Source organism: Aotus nancymaae, unplaced genomic scaffold (assembly GCF_030222135.1).
Source record: "Aotus nancymaae isolate 86718 unplaced genomic scaffold, 86718_ANA_hifiasm-v0.15.2.pri h1tg000019l, whole genome shotgun sequence".
Lineage (NCBI taxonomy): Eukaryota > Metazoa > Chordata > Mammalia > Primates > Aotidae > Aotus > Aotus nancymaae.
Genome location: NW_026988431.1, coordinates 58,692,778 through 58,706,850, shown reverse-complemented (window position 1 = coordinate 58,706,850; position 14,073 = coordinate 58,692,778). Strand labels below are relative to the sequence as shown.

Genomic DNA, 14,073 nt, shown 5'->3' with positions numbered 1-14,073 from the left:
TACTTTTAAATTTATAATTCTTTTAAGATAGAAATTTTAACTCTTTTTTTTCCAGTTGTATATGAACACAGATCAAGATTAGAGAAATCCTTGCAAAAGGAAAGACTTGAACATAAAAAAGCAAAGGAAGGTAAGTACATAAATAATTTGTGTTGTGTTTTACCCATACTCTTCTTTGAAGTATTATGTTCTTGGTTTACTTTTTCTTTGTTTTTTTTTTTTTTCTAAGATATTTCTCAAATCAACCCAAAGTCAGATAGGTGGACCGAGAGACATGTCAAGTAATATGTTATGCATTGTGCAATAATTCTTACACAAGATTGGATTTAAAATATTCAGTTTGTGCCACCTTGTGATAGCCCATATGCTGGTTATACTTATTATTTCAGGAATAACACGTAATTTTTCACCTGAGTATTAAACAGGCATATTACTTACACCTGGAACTTCGGTCTACAGATTGGGGGGAATGAGGGTTGAGGGGTGGGGAAGTAACAGCCTGCATTGTCCAGAATATGACAGATTTTATACACACACACATATATTTATACCATAATGAATTGATCCCATTGTCCAGCATATTTTAAGTTATACATCTGTTTTTATCTTGTGAAAGTTTTTATTGACACATCAGTTGATTCAGTTTGAAAGTTAACATTTAGGACAGCCTCTAGGCAATGTTCTCAATTTTTAACATAATTTTTCCATAAAACACAGGCCTTATACAGCTCATAATTGGAACTTATCTGCATTCTGATATTTATTTATTCATGTTTTGTGCCGGATCTTGAAATTTAAGTTAGGTGTTCTGTCTGCTGACCTTGGTGAGAAGGAAAAGGATAGCAGAAGAGGGGCAGTTGCGTAGGGTATTTTACTGACCCTTGGATTAAGCCTGTGTGAAGAATAAAAATTCAGCATCATTAAAATACTTGGATAGGATTTGGATTCTCCTTGTCTTCAAAGGCAGAGTGATTTTATAGAGCCATCTAGTGGATAATAAAGTTTTCAAAGCATTAAAGATGGCTTGGCTGGCTTGATTTCTCTTCAGGAACTGAATGATTTTAGTGCGCCATCTAGTGGATAGTGATAAATCACCTTTGTCTTCAGATGTGCTTTATTTTTTCCTTCTTTAATTTCAAGGAGAGTTAATCACAGGGATATAAACACTTGGCTATAATGTGGATTTTGTTGATGCAGGATTTACAGCTGTAAGGTAAAGAGGAAATTGTATGTTTTTTCCAATTCTTTCTAAAGCAGTGAGAGCCAAAATAAAGTATATAAATCATCAAGTAGATTGTTTTAAACCTAAAACACTTTTGCAAGTCTGAGTAAAGTTTGCCTTTATTTCTTCAGATATTTAGAATCTATATAGTGAATTATCACTTTTTTTCATCTTGTATTTTCTAGATTTTCTTGTTTATAAGTTAGAAGCACAAGAAACATTAAATAAAGGAAGGGTAAGTTTTTGTTTTGTTTTTTTGGGGGGTTTTCCTTAATTTGTTTTCATAAAACTTGAAAGAGAGAAATAGAGTTGCAAACTCTTTTACTTTGTTGATCCCTGGGATTATAGGACTGAAATACTTTTTTTTTTCTTGTTACCAAAAAATTATAAGAGGAAGACTTTAAAAATTGTTGTTTCAAAACTTACCTTTACTTATCACATTACTGATAATAGGGATAAACTGGGAATAACCTTAATGTTCAACTATAAAAAGAAGATTATTTCATTTACTTGTTTGCAGTCTGTCTTTTTTATAGAATGTAGGATTTATTTTCGTTTGCCTTTGCATGTGTAACATCCAGCAGAGGACCTGGCTTCCAGTTTGCATTTAAGAACATTTGTGGAATGGGTGAAGGAATAAATGGCATTGACATTTACAAATATTTTAAAGTCCAAATTAACTGGAGAAAAGCAAGTCTTTTTCTTACTCTAAGAAGAGTAAATAAACATTAATTGAAAAACTGATATTTTGGGGTAGGAAAACTAAGAAAAAAGCCAAGCGAGTTGGCTCACATCTGTAATCCCAACACTTTGGTAGGCTGAGCCAGGAGGATTGCTTGAGGTCAGGAGTTTGAGACCAGCCCATATAAAGTAGCAAGCCTTGAAAATACAAAATAGCAAGCCTTGAAAATACAAAATATTAGCTGGGTGTGATGGTGCACGTGCCTCTATTCCCAGCTACTTGAGAGCTGAAGCAGAAGATTCATTGAACCTGGGAGTTTAAAGCATCAATGAGCTATGATCACTCCACTATACTCCAGTCTGGGCAACAGAGCAAGATCACCACTGTACTCCAGCCTGGGCAATATACCAAGACCCTATCTCAAAATAAATAAACTGAGGAGAGTCACTTCTTTGGATATCCCAGGAGGCCGTCAGCTTTCAACTCTTACTTGCTGTTGAAAGCACTAACCCAAACTGTGTGTACTTGGTACAGTTTCCTTAAAAATTAAAGCAGTAAAGCGAGGAATCAAAAATGCAGTTCATTTTAGAAGTTGTAAAAATATGAAAAAAATGCATGAGTGCTGGTGGGGTAAAGTGAGAGATGTGGTGCCTACACATAAAGAACATAGCATAGGGAGGGAAAACAGTCAGGTATCTTTTGCATACTGACTGGTTATGGCTACCCGGGAAGATGCACCACAGAGACACAAAGATGTACTCCTGGAACTTGGAGCTCAGGACATGCAGTTCAGCCAGAGACTTAGACTCAAGTTTCAGTTCTGGCTCTGCTACTTCATACTTGCTTTTGGCGGGTTCCTAATCTTTTCTCAGTTTCTCACTCTGCAAAGTAGAGTCTCACTGGGGTAAAATCATCTATGTAGAATTTCTCACCTGCTGAAGTTCGGGGAAGGAAAGTGCCTTTTCTCTTCTCTGCTTAAGGGCTCAGCTTGTGAGGCACGGTCCTCATTGGTTTCTCTCTTCCTCCCTCTCACCTCGAGCACCCAGCACATGTATTAGCCTTGTGAGGTAACTTCATGTCTCAGGACAAGTTCGTGTGCCTGGGCTCCAGTTCTTCTGAATATGAAAGTGGAAGGACATCATCTCTAAGGACTCTGTCAAGCAACCATCTTATTATTTCATATCCTGCTTTTTTATTCCAAAACCTAGCAAACTTAGGGGAATGTTAAAACTTCATTTCTGTGTTCTATTGATGGCCCCAGAGACATCTTGGTTCAAGTGTAGAATTCATTTTACTGTACACAAGTGAAACAAGTGAAATTATATGTTAAAGTGCTTTGGGCTGTATTTAACAAGAGAGCCATATTTATCTTTGTGTTTTCTTTTTTTTCAATTCACAGCAAGATTCCAATAGCAGATACAGTGCATTGAATGTCCAACATCAGATGTTGAAAGTGAGTAATTTAAAGTTGTTATTCATGAATAAAAGAAAGGACTAACTAATACTCCAACCGACTAATGGCCTGTAAAGTGATTAAAGAAAGTTTACAGAAGTTGATTTCTATTATAATGTGGCATATTAACATATCTGGCTAAAAATTATATATAGTTGTAATGGCTCCTCATATTTATCACTCGATTACATAGAACATTTTAAATTATTACACACTTTCTTATAAATCAGGCTTTCTGGTTACCTTATTTTTAATTTTCTTCTTCTCTCTGTCCATTAGGGTTTTATGTTTGTTTACTTTCTCACAGTGATTTTCCTTAGATGTTTTCTTTTATCTTATACAGACTGGAGGCTGTAGAACTATTAAAATGCTTCCTTCTTGTTACTAATATTTAATAAATGTCCTTTTACTTACCACAGAAACACAGTTTATTATTTAAAGATTCTCTTCCTTGGTCCTTGAGTAAAACTCATAGTGTATCAGGAAGAGGTCATTGTGTCTGTCAAGCTGGAAGAGACTGGCAGCATGCAGTTATACCCTCTTGGCAAAATGCAGATCATGCCGGCATCTCCATCCTGCCATCCCTGCCCGGCTCCCCCAGACCTGTTTTCTGTTTGCTGTTGTCTTTCCCTCTCATATCAGTAGGGCATGCACTTTTTATTGAAACCGGAATCTTTTCCTATTATCAAGAGTGCAGTAAATGAATTAAAGCAAACCATGCTTTCATATTAAGCACTTGGAGACTGTAGTGTTTATCTAGATCGTGATTACATTGTAGGATTAAAATCAGAAATAAGGTAAATAAGAGTCAATTCTCTAAACAGTTGATTACTATTCCCAAAGGGAAAAGTCTCATTTACTCTCTCGCTTTTGAACTGACTTACCAGAAAGGCTCAAATACTGAAGAGGAAAACTTAAATGCATTGCTGGTAAAACATCAGATCGAAAGAGGAAATCCGTAATACCCAGGGAGGGATAATTTTGCCATTAGCTTTACCTTGTTTCCACAGTAATTTGTATCTCTGGGAATTTTCTCACATTTTTCTCTTTTCCATCTCTCATGCTAACTTCTTAAAAATTAAGGAGAAAATTATTTTTGGCTGTGATCCCCGCTGTTCATTTGGAATCCAGGGAAAATGGAGAGGAGCTGCACAAATTAAAGCAACTTGAGAAAAAGCCTATTTCTTCATTTGTTCGTACTTTCTTGCTTTCATTTGTTCTTCTGTGCTGTCAAGAAATAGACTGTCCTATAATTCAGAGAATGTATATTTCTACTCAAGTTTTTAATCTTTGCAGAGCCAACACGAGGAGCTAAAGAAACAGCACAGTGACTTAGAAGAGGAACATCGCAAACAAGGGGAGGACTTCAGTAGAACATTTAATGACCATAAGCAAAAATACCTGCAGCTGCAGCAAGAAAAAGAACAAGAACTTTCTAAGCTAAAAGGTATTTGGAAATCTAATTAGCCAGTGTGTCTCTAAATACGTATTGATACGTAGTCTTTTGTTTTGAGTGGTGATTGGTTTACGTTTATCATGTGGTCCTTTACCAGCCACTTGCTTCTTTGTAACATTTCACATTTGTCTTCATCTGTTTGGGTTTGCTTAGGGAAGCAGAATGGAATACTTAGTGTATTTTGCTATATCTCAGTGGGGCACATGGCCCTGTTGGGCTAGACAGGTTTTCTCTTACCTGGGTTGTGAGTCATTTAGCATCTCTGATCTTACCCACTAAATGTTATAATGCTTCTCAGTTATTGTCACAATCAAAAATTGCTCCGTCTATTTCTAAAAATCTCCAAGGGAGCAGAGACTTGGTGTTGATTGCTAACAGTAACTGCAACAAGCTCAAGTTCTAGAGGTAGACTGCCCAGGTGAATCTTGGCTTCTTCACTAGCAATGTGACCATGGGCAAGTGGTGTGACAACTGTGGTCTTCATTGTCTTATCTGTAAAATTGGGATAATCATAGAGATATCAACCTTGTAGAACTGGTGTGAGAAATAATTTACATAAAGCATCTAGAAGAGTTGCTCATACATTTGCTACCCATCAACATCTGTGTCAGGTATTTTCATAGTAATAGGAACAAAATATATCACTTTTCTGAGTGCATGTGAATCCTGGATAAAGAAACCAGTGCATTGTACAATCAAATGTTTAAGTGAACTCCAGATTAATCACAAGACACACATGTCTTCTTCCCCACTTTCTGCCGGGCATGGTGGCTCACACCTGTAATCCCAGCACTTTGGGAGGCCGAGGCGGGTGGATCACGAGGTCAAGAGATCGAGACCATCTTGGTCAACATGATGAAACCCCGTCTCTACTAAAAATACAAAAATTAGCTGGGCATGCTGGCGTACGCCTGTAATCCCAGCTACTCGAGAGGCTGAGGCAGGAGAATTGCTTGAACCCAGGAGGCAGAGGTTGCAGTGACCCGAGATCGCGCCATTGCACTCCAGCCTGGGTAACAAGAGCGAAACTCTGTCTCGAAAAAAAAAAAAAAAAAAATTAAATTATTTTTAAAAATTTGACTGAAATGCTGAAGCTTTATTCTTAATTTGTGAAGAGACTCAAATCTGAGACTACACCTACTCATTACATTTTATTCCTAAGGGTTTGCTTATTAACATAAACATTTCATTTTTAATTCCTAGGTAATGAAAATTCCTTATCTTTTGTCTGTAATGCAAAAGTTGTTTAAAATCATTTAAAGTACTGAACTGGAATGGACTGCAATGTCCAGCTAAAACCATGTTACATACCAATACAATATAGTTTTTGTTGATTTTGAATATTGTATTGTGAGAGTTCAAAATAAATTCTAAAATAAATTATAGGTGGCTTTAGATAGGAAAATAATAGAATTAAAATCTTGAAAGTTTCAAGGCTTTGTGTGTGATTCTTCTTTTTCTAAAATAGAAACTGTATACAATTTGAGAGAAGAGAATAGACAGCTAAGGAAAGCACACCAAGACATACATACACAGCTTCAAGATGTCAAGGTAAAAGAAAACCAGACGTTTCGCTATTCAGTGTTTGCCTGCTTTCCTTGGTAGAATGACTTTAAAAGTCATTCCCTAATTGGCCTGCTTTACAAATGCACGTTGTTATTGTGGGCTTTGCGTTAACTAGAGTGTACCTGATACTTTTACCACTTCAGCATTGTAAGCTAAAAGATGGTCTGAAAATCAGTACTGAAATTATTCTCTTGCTGAATAGTTACATTTTAATAAGCCTTTTATTTTTAAAATTTATTAAAAATGAGATTTTTTGGTTTTGATTTCACTGTAAATGATTACGGTATTTGGGAAGCACAGTTTAGGTTGTGGAATACTACATAAAACATAGTCTGCTCTCTACAGTGATTTTTAAACTTGACACATGCTGCTACAGCAACAAATAAGTAATGTTTGGGGAGCCATTCCACCGTCAACCAAAGAAGAATTTGTCGTAGAATGTTAAAGCTCAACATGTAAAATTCTTTTTTGTGTAGCAACAACATAAGAATTTACTCTCCGAGCATGAACAACTTGTAGTGACTTTGGAAGACCACAAGAGTGCGCTAGCTGCTGCACAGGTTAGAAGGGTAGCAGCCTCTATGGGTTCTTTCACAAATCTGCTTAACGTTTCTGAATTCCTTTATGCATGGAGTCTCTTACAAGCCAGTCTTCAGTGAGTTCCTTAGGACAGAGCTATCCTAATCCTGAGGACCATGCATGCTTTCAAAATTTAGTCAATAAAATATTATAAACTTTTGATTATTTTTTGCACCGGTTATATGGTACATATGATCATTTCCTTCCACTCCAGTCCCTACGTGCAGTAGTCTAATACTTGTTTAAATCACAGAAATGATCTCAAATATATGGTCTTTTGCAACTGTCTTATCTGTGTTGACTCTTGGTATAGGATCTGTAGGATTTCATGCTGCTAGCTGCCTAAACTATTGTCAGACTTTTTATTCTGTGCCTTCCTTGCTCCCAGCATTGCAGCCTACACACCCTCCTTTTGGAAAGTGGCTTATGTGTTGTTGGTCAAATTACAGCAAAGAAGAAGAGTCAACAGAGAAGGAAAAACAAGAGTCATAAGTTCCAGTTGTTCAAACCTAGAACAGCCTCTGGCACAAGGCAGGCTCTCAGTATATATTTACTGAATAAACAGGGGAACAAATACAAGTGTTGGAGAGCTTATTAAAGCGATTTCACGCTAAGTGTCACGCAGCTTTCTATTAGAAGCAAGGAAACAGGAATGGCTAGTTTAGTTGCTGGTTTAAACTAGGTCTTCACTTTTATTTTTACCGAAGGACTTATGATAAAAGAGCAAAGGTAAACTATCTGTGCTCATCAGGAAACCCATGTTTGCTTTCTTGTCTTTTTAAAATTATTAAAAGTTACAATTTTCTGTCCCTGACCCGTCTCAGAAGCTGTAGCATCTGTGTTTGTGAGATTCCTTATCAAGACAGTCATTGATGAGTTGTCTCCTCCTAAGCTGTAGCTGTGTGGTGATTTTTTAGAAGTGTAAATTGGCTTCACAGATCATTTCATGTCACATCTTCTTTATACAAAATTTTGTCAAGTATTATTTTATATGAGGCTGTTCTTCATACTATAAATGTGACAAACTTATTTGAGTGCTCTGTGTGCTGTAATGGCCATAAATGTTAGACTAAGCAATAATTTGAAAATCCATAGATACGTAAGTGAAATCATTTATTTGATGACCAAAACCAAATTCTGGAGCAGCACCCTGACAGTATTACTTGACAGGGTTTTGTAATAGAAAAAAAAATTTTTCTTTTTTAGTTAATCTATGTGTATGGTTTTTATTTATTGAAATATCTTTTTTGGGGAGGATGCTCAAGGTTCATCCTGCCTTTAAAAAAAAATGTCAGAAGTAGGTGCAATCCTTAATTTAAGCCATATGTATTAGTCACTTTGGGCTGCTATAACAAAACACCCTACACTGGGTGGCTTATAAACTATGGAAATGTATTTCTCACAGTTCTGGAGGCTGGAAGTCCTCAATCAGGGTGCCAGCATTGTCGGATTCTGGTGACGGCCCTCTTCTTCCAGACTGCAGACTGTTGAAGTCTCCTTCTATCCTCACATGGCAGAAAGAAACCTACAAAGCTCTCCTGGATCCCTTTATACAGGCACTAATCCCTTTCTGGAGGGCTTCACCCTTATGACCTAATTACCTCCCAGAGGCCTTGCCTCCTGATCCATCACATTGGAGGTTAGGATTTTAACATATGAATTTTTGAGAAGTCACAAACATTCAGTCCATAATACCATATTAAGACTTTCCCCAGATCTCTTTAAAAAAAAAAAAATGCTGTTTCAGGCACCTACATTTCTCATATAAGTCATCTTAACAGATTCTGTCTTGACAACCTGATTTTTAAATGTAGTTGAGTATTTAATCCTCACAACGTTGTGAGTTATATAATATTGTACCCTTTTATAACTAAATAAACTGAAATGAAAAGGGAAGTAAAGTAGCTGGCCCAAAATCAGTGACCAGAACCAAGGTTGAAGCTCAGGTTCTCCTCACTTCAAAGTTACACTCAATGCTTAAGTGATGTTTTTTGAGACTTCCTGCATCACAGCTACCTGGGCCCTGCCCTAGACCTGTTGAATTATAATTTCAAGAGTAGGGGACCAGAGCCTGCATTTTTGATATAGTCTCTAATTGTGCAACACACAATTACTGCCTTCAAAGATTATGTGTTTAGGAGGAGAAAGAAGAAGGGGTAGAATTGAGTTTTGTGTATTGCTCCATATGTATCTTAAAATATTAAAAGCATCGCTATGTGGATGTCATTTATTTTTTACCTCCAAAGTTGGTTTGCAAATGTTTAGATTTCTCAGATAAAGGCTATTGCTACTCATATGGTGCACATTTGTACAAAAGTATTAAAAGGCAATGCCCTGGGAATTATTTAGCAAGCAGCCTTCTTTACCCTAGTGTAAATTAGAAGGAAACAAAAAAGCACCTCTGTCTCGGGGTGGAAGAGCAGTGTGCCACGGTGCATAGCTATGGCAGCAGGAATGCTGCTGGGTTCCGGCCCACTTACCTGCTGTGCCCCGCACACTGAGGAGGTGGCCCTCTCTGGGAAGCTTGTTGAGAAAAAGACTTCTGTGTTCTCTGTATGTGTTTATATATGTGTTTACACACATAGCATTTCTGTTTTCAGGATAACAGCGTTGGTGTATAGAATGGGCAAAGTATACACAATGTCTCTTGATTTTGTTAATTAAAGTATTTGATTTTTTTCTGATTTTCTAGCTCCTTGTATTAAAAATATTACACAGACATCCACACACCCCATCCCATACACACACAGATGCAGCTGTTTGAGCAGATGCTAGTCCAATACCTGCGTTAGTTCTTCGTCACTTTAGAAGAAAAGATCATTCGGAATCAAGGATAAAAATGCCACTGTTTTCCAGAAACCACAGAGCATAGTACAGGAAACATTCTGACAAATAAAGGATTCGACTTCAGCACAAATTAACTGAGGGGGAAAATGGTAGCCTGAGTACTTTATACGTGTGTATGCGTGTGTGTGTGTGTGTGTGTGTGTGTGTGTATATATAAATTTATTTTAAACCTTTGAGTCCTTTCTACTGAAAGATTTTATTCAGATCATATTGGTAAAAGGTATCTGCACTTTTATTTTTATAATTTTGTGAGTTTTCAATGGGTTTTTAATACGATAAAACATCACATAGCTGTCTTTTAATAGTGATATTTATATTAGTAAGTTATTTACAAAAGTCCTGACTTAAGTGTAGCATAGGAAACTAACATCTGTCTTAGGTATTTTTTCTGTTTCCTTCAGCTCTGTTTCTAATTTGCATGTGCTCAGAAATGATTAAGCATGCCCGAGTAAGAACAGTTGATGCATGGAAACAATCTGCATATTTTTCTAACTTGTATTTAGGTACAATATTTTTGTCTAGTTGTACAGTGTACCCAAATGCCTGCCTATGAATGATATCTTTTTCCCTCCTCAAATTGTGCAATTTGTATCCAATTGCGCAATGTATATGCAGACTCAAGTTGCAGAATATAAACAACTGAAAGATACTCTGAATAGGATTCCAAGCCTTCGAAAACCTGATCCAGCAGAGCAGCAAAATGTGACCCAGGTGGCACATTCTCCACAAGGTTACAGTACAGCGAGGGAGAAGCCAACCCGAGAGGCGCAGGAGGTAAGAGGCGTGAGCTGGTGTCTACAGTTAGGTCACTTTCTCTGTCGAGCTGCCAGGAGAGGAGCCGCTCTTAATATTGCCAGCGTTTCTCAGAGTGGCGGTTCTCAAATTTACGTGTACATCAGAATCGCCAGTGGGGCTTGATAAAACACAGATTACTGGGCCTTAGGCCCAGAGTTTCTGATTTAGTTAATTTGGAGTGAGGCCTAAAGATTTGCATTTCTAACAGATTCAGCTGGTCTAAGTAGTACACTTTGAGAACTGCTGCTAGTATTTTCTTTCTTTTTCTTTTTTTTTTTTTTTTTTTCCGAGACAAAGTCTCGCTGTGTCACCCAGGCTGGAGTGCAGTGGTGTGATCTTGACTCACTGCAACTTCCACCTTCCGGATTTAAGCAATTCTCCCTGTCTCAGCCTGCCAAGTAGCTGGGATTACAGGCACCCACCACCACGCCCTGCTAATTTTTGTATTTTTTCATAGAGATGGCGTTTCGCCATGTTGGCCAGGCTGGTCTTAAACTCCTGACCTCAGGTGATCTACCTACCTCAGCCTCCCAAAGTGCTGGGATTACAGGCATGAGCCACCGTGACTGGCCACTGCTAGTATTTTCTGAGAAAGACTTTAATGGCTTTGTCTTTATTCATGCAGGATTTTTTGTCTTCAAGGAGCAGTAGTATCTGAGTTTTTCAAGGTTGGTGATTTTTGAAGGGGTTAGAGTGAGAAGGTTAAATAATCATGAGGATATTATATGATAGTCAACCTGCTCAAATATTAAAGTTAATATATTTGAACTTGGAACAGTGCTAGGTCTATACAGAACATGTCAAAATTTGAATTAAATGACCTGTATGACACTCCCAGGGGTATGAATGCTAGTCACATAATACATTTTTTTTCTATTCTTGTTCTTCATAAAAATTAAGACTTAAGAATATCTCATAAGTGAGACATCAGAAGTAATTACTATTATCATTTATTTCTACAAAGTTTTTTTTACAATCATCTGTAATAAAAAATGGGAAATATGGTTATCTGACAAAGTGGTTGTTTTAAACTTTTAAGTTCAGGGGTACATGAGCAGGTTTCTTACGTAGGTAAACTTGTGTCATGGTAGTTTGTTGTAAAGATTATTTTATCACCCAGGTATTTAGCCTAGGGCCCATTAGTTGTATTCCTGCTCCTGTCCCTCCACCCTCTGAGAGGCCCTAGATTGTGGTGTTCCCCTCTATGTGCCTATGTGTCTCATTATTTATCTCCCACTTATAAATGAGAACATGTAGTCTTTGACTTTCTGTTCCTGTGTTGGTTTGCTACAGATAATGCCCCCCAGCTCCATCCCTGCTTCTGCAAATGACATGATCTTGTTCTTTTTTTGTGACTGCATTGTATTCCATGGTTTATATGTATTGCATTTTTTTTTATCGAAGTCTATAATTGGTGGGCATTCAGGTTGATTCCATGTATTTGCTATTGTGAATAGCGTTGCACTGAAGAACATATACATGCATGTGTCTTTATAATAGAATGATTTCTATTCCTTTGGGTATATACCCAGTAATGGGATTGCTCAGTCAAATGATATTTATATTTTTTGGTCTTTGAGCAGTCTCCACACTGTCTTCCATGATGGTTGAACTAATTTACACTCCCATCAATGGCGTATAAGCATTCCTTTTCTCCACAACCTCGCTAGCATCTGTTATTTTTGACTTTTTAAATATAGTTCTTCTGACTGATGCGAGACGATATCTCATTGTGGTTTTGATTTGCATTTTTCTAATGATCAATGATGCTGAGCTTTTTTCCATACGATTTTTGGCCACATTTTTGTCTGTGTTAGCCTGTTTTCATGCTGCTGATAAAGACATAACTGAGACTGGGCAATTTAAAAAAGAAAGTTTAATTGGACTTATAGTTCCACGTAGCTAGGGAAGCCTCATAATCATGGCGGAAGGCAAGGAGGAGCAAGTCCTATCTTACATGGATGGTAGCAGGCAAAGAGAGAGAGCTTGTGCAGGGGATCTCCTCTTTATAAAACCATCAGTTCTCTTGAGACTTATTCACTATCACGAGAACAGCACGGGAAAGACTTGCCCCCATGATTCAATTACCTCCAACTGGGTCCCTCCCACATTGCAAATCTAAACATTTGCAAACCAACTTTGGAGGTAAAAAGTAAATGACATCCACATAGCGATGCTTTTAATATTTTAAGATACATATGGAGCAATACACAAAACTCAATTCTACCCCTTCTTCTTTCTCCTCCTAAACACATAATCTTTGAAGGCAGTAATTGTGTGTTGCGCAGTTAGGGACCATATTAAAAATGTAGGCTTTTGGTCCCCTACTCTCGAAATTAAAATTCAGCAGGTGTCTGGCAAGGGAATTCATGATGAAATTTGGGTGGGGACACAGCCAAATCATATCAGTGTCTTCTTTTGAAAAGTGTCTGTTTGTGTCCTTTGCTCACAAAGTGGTTTTTAACATTAAAGAGAAGACTGAGAAAACTTTCCTCCAAGTTACCATCTTAAGGGAGTAACTAAGTTGATGTGAGCAGACTTCATTATGAACCTCTTCACTCTTTTCAGGGTATTCTTTTAACAAACGGGTTCAGTATCCTCATGGACTTACGTTCTTTCTCAGGGTGTTATGTTAATAACTAACTTAAGAAAGCATGACCAGATCACTGGCCTGGCAGTTGGTTCTATTCTCTGCTCTTGACAGACTACCAGTTTACTGGATTAATCTTCCAGTGACTCAGCTTCAGTTTTTCCATCTCTGAGGTGGAGATAAGAATTATCTGCTCTAACCTTCCTCGCTAGGATATTGTGAAGACAAATTACAAGTGTTTGAAATTCCTTAGATCTCTTTAGAGAAGAGATCTGTAAAGCTGGGGCAGTATTATGTCAAGCTTGCCAGATATGTGAGGATATTGGTATAATATGCAACTCTAGTTGTCCTCAAATGTCTGAGAAAGGACTTTTCTCCCTAGTTTATTAAAACAGTCCAATTTCTCACATTTGATAATTATATCTCTGGCTAATTTAGGAATAGAGTTTCACATTTATTTCAATTTTGGAAGAGCAGTCTGACCAAAGAAGGTATTTTTTTTTTCTGATACTGAAGCTGAAAGAGAGAAAAAGGGTGATTTTTTGTTGTTGTTGTTACTATATCCTCTTTCTTCCTCACTTTCTAGGTAATGCAGATCATATAGAGATCTCTGAAACATAAGGAGAACTGATTTGAAACAACTAATTTTAGAGGAGGAATATTCTGAAAAAGACATTTCTTTTTTTTTCTGCTCAGGGTTTTCTACATTAGCAATAAAAAATGTTTACAAAAGACTCCTGCTGTTTTACCAAGAATTACTACTTTAATACATTAAAAATATTTTATTATATCTTACTTAACAGGCACTATGTTGAACTAACATGGATGTTCATTAGTAATAGCATTCTTTTTTAAATTAGTAAACCAAACTAATTAAAAAATA

At 37.1% G+C, this 14,073-nt stretch overlaps 1 protein-coding gene across 5 annotated transcripts in view; it reads left to right on the top strand.

Annotated features, from left to right (window-relative positions):
* The window catches only part of GOLIM4 (golgi integral membrane protein 4), an 87,191-nt gene that overhangs the window by 53,745 nt on the left and 19,373 nt on the right, over positions 1-14,073 (top strand). For 3 of the 5 annotated variants that reach the window (XM_012470944.2, XM_012470945.3, XM_012470943.3), the window contains exons 2-8: positions 56-130; positions 1,408-1,457; positions 3,304-3,357; positions 4,654-4,804; positions 6,282-6,364; positions 6,856-6,939; positions 10,421-10,579. In XM_012470944.2, the coding sequence (XP_012326367.2) occupies positions 56-130; positions 1,408-1,457; positions 3,304-3,357; positions 4,654-4,804; positions 6,282-6,364; positions 6,856-6,939; positions 10,421-10,579 (656 nt within the window). The remainder of the gene's footprint in view (positions 1-55; positions 131-1,407; positions 1,458-3,303; positions 3,358-4,653; positions 4,805-6,281; positions 6,365-6,855; positions 6,940-10,420; positions 10,580-14,073) is intronic. The other 2 variants (XM_012470947.2, XM_012470946.3) reach the window with 1 other exon arrangement.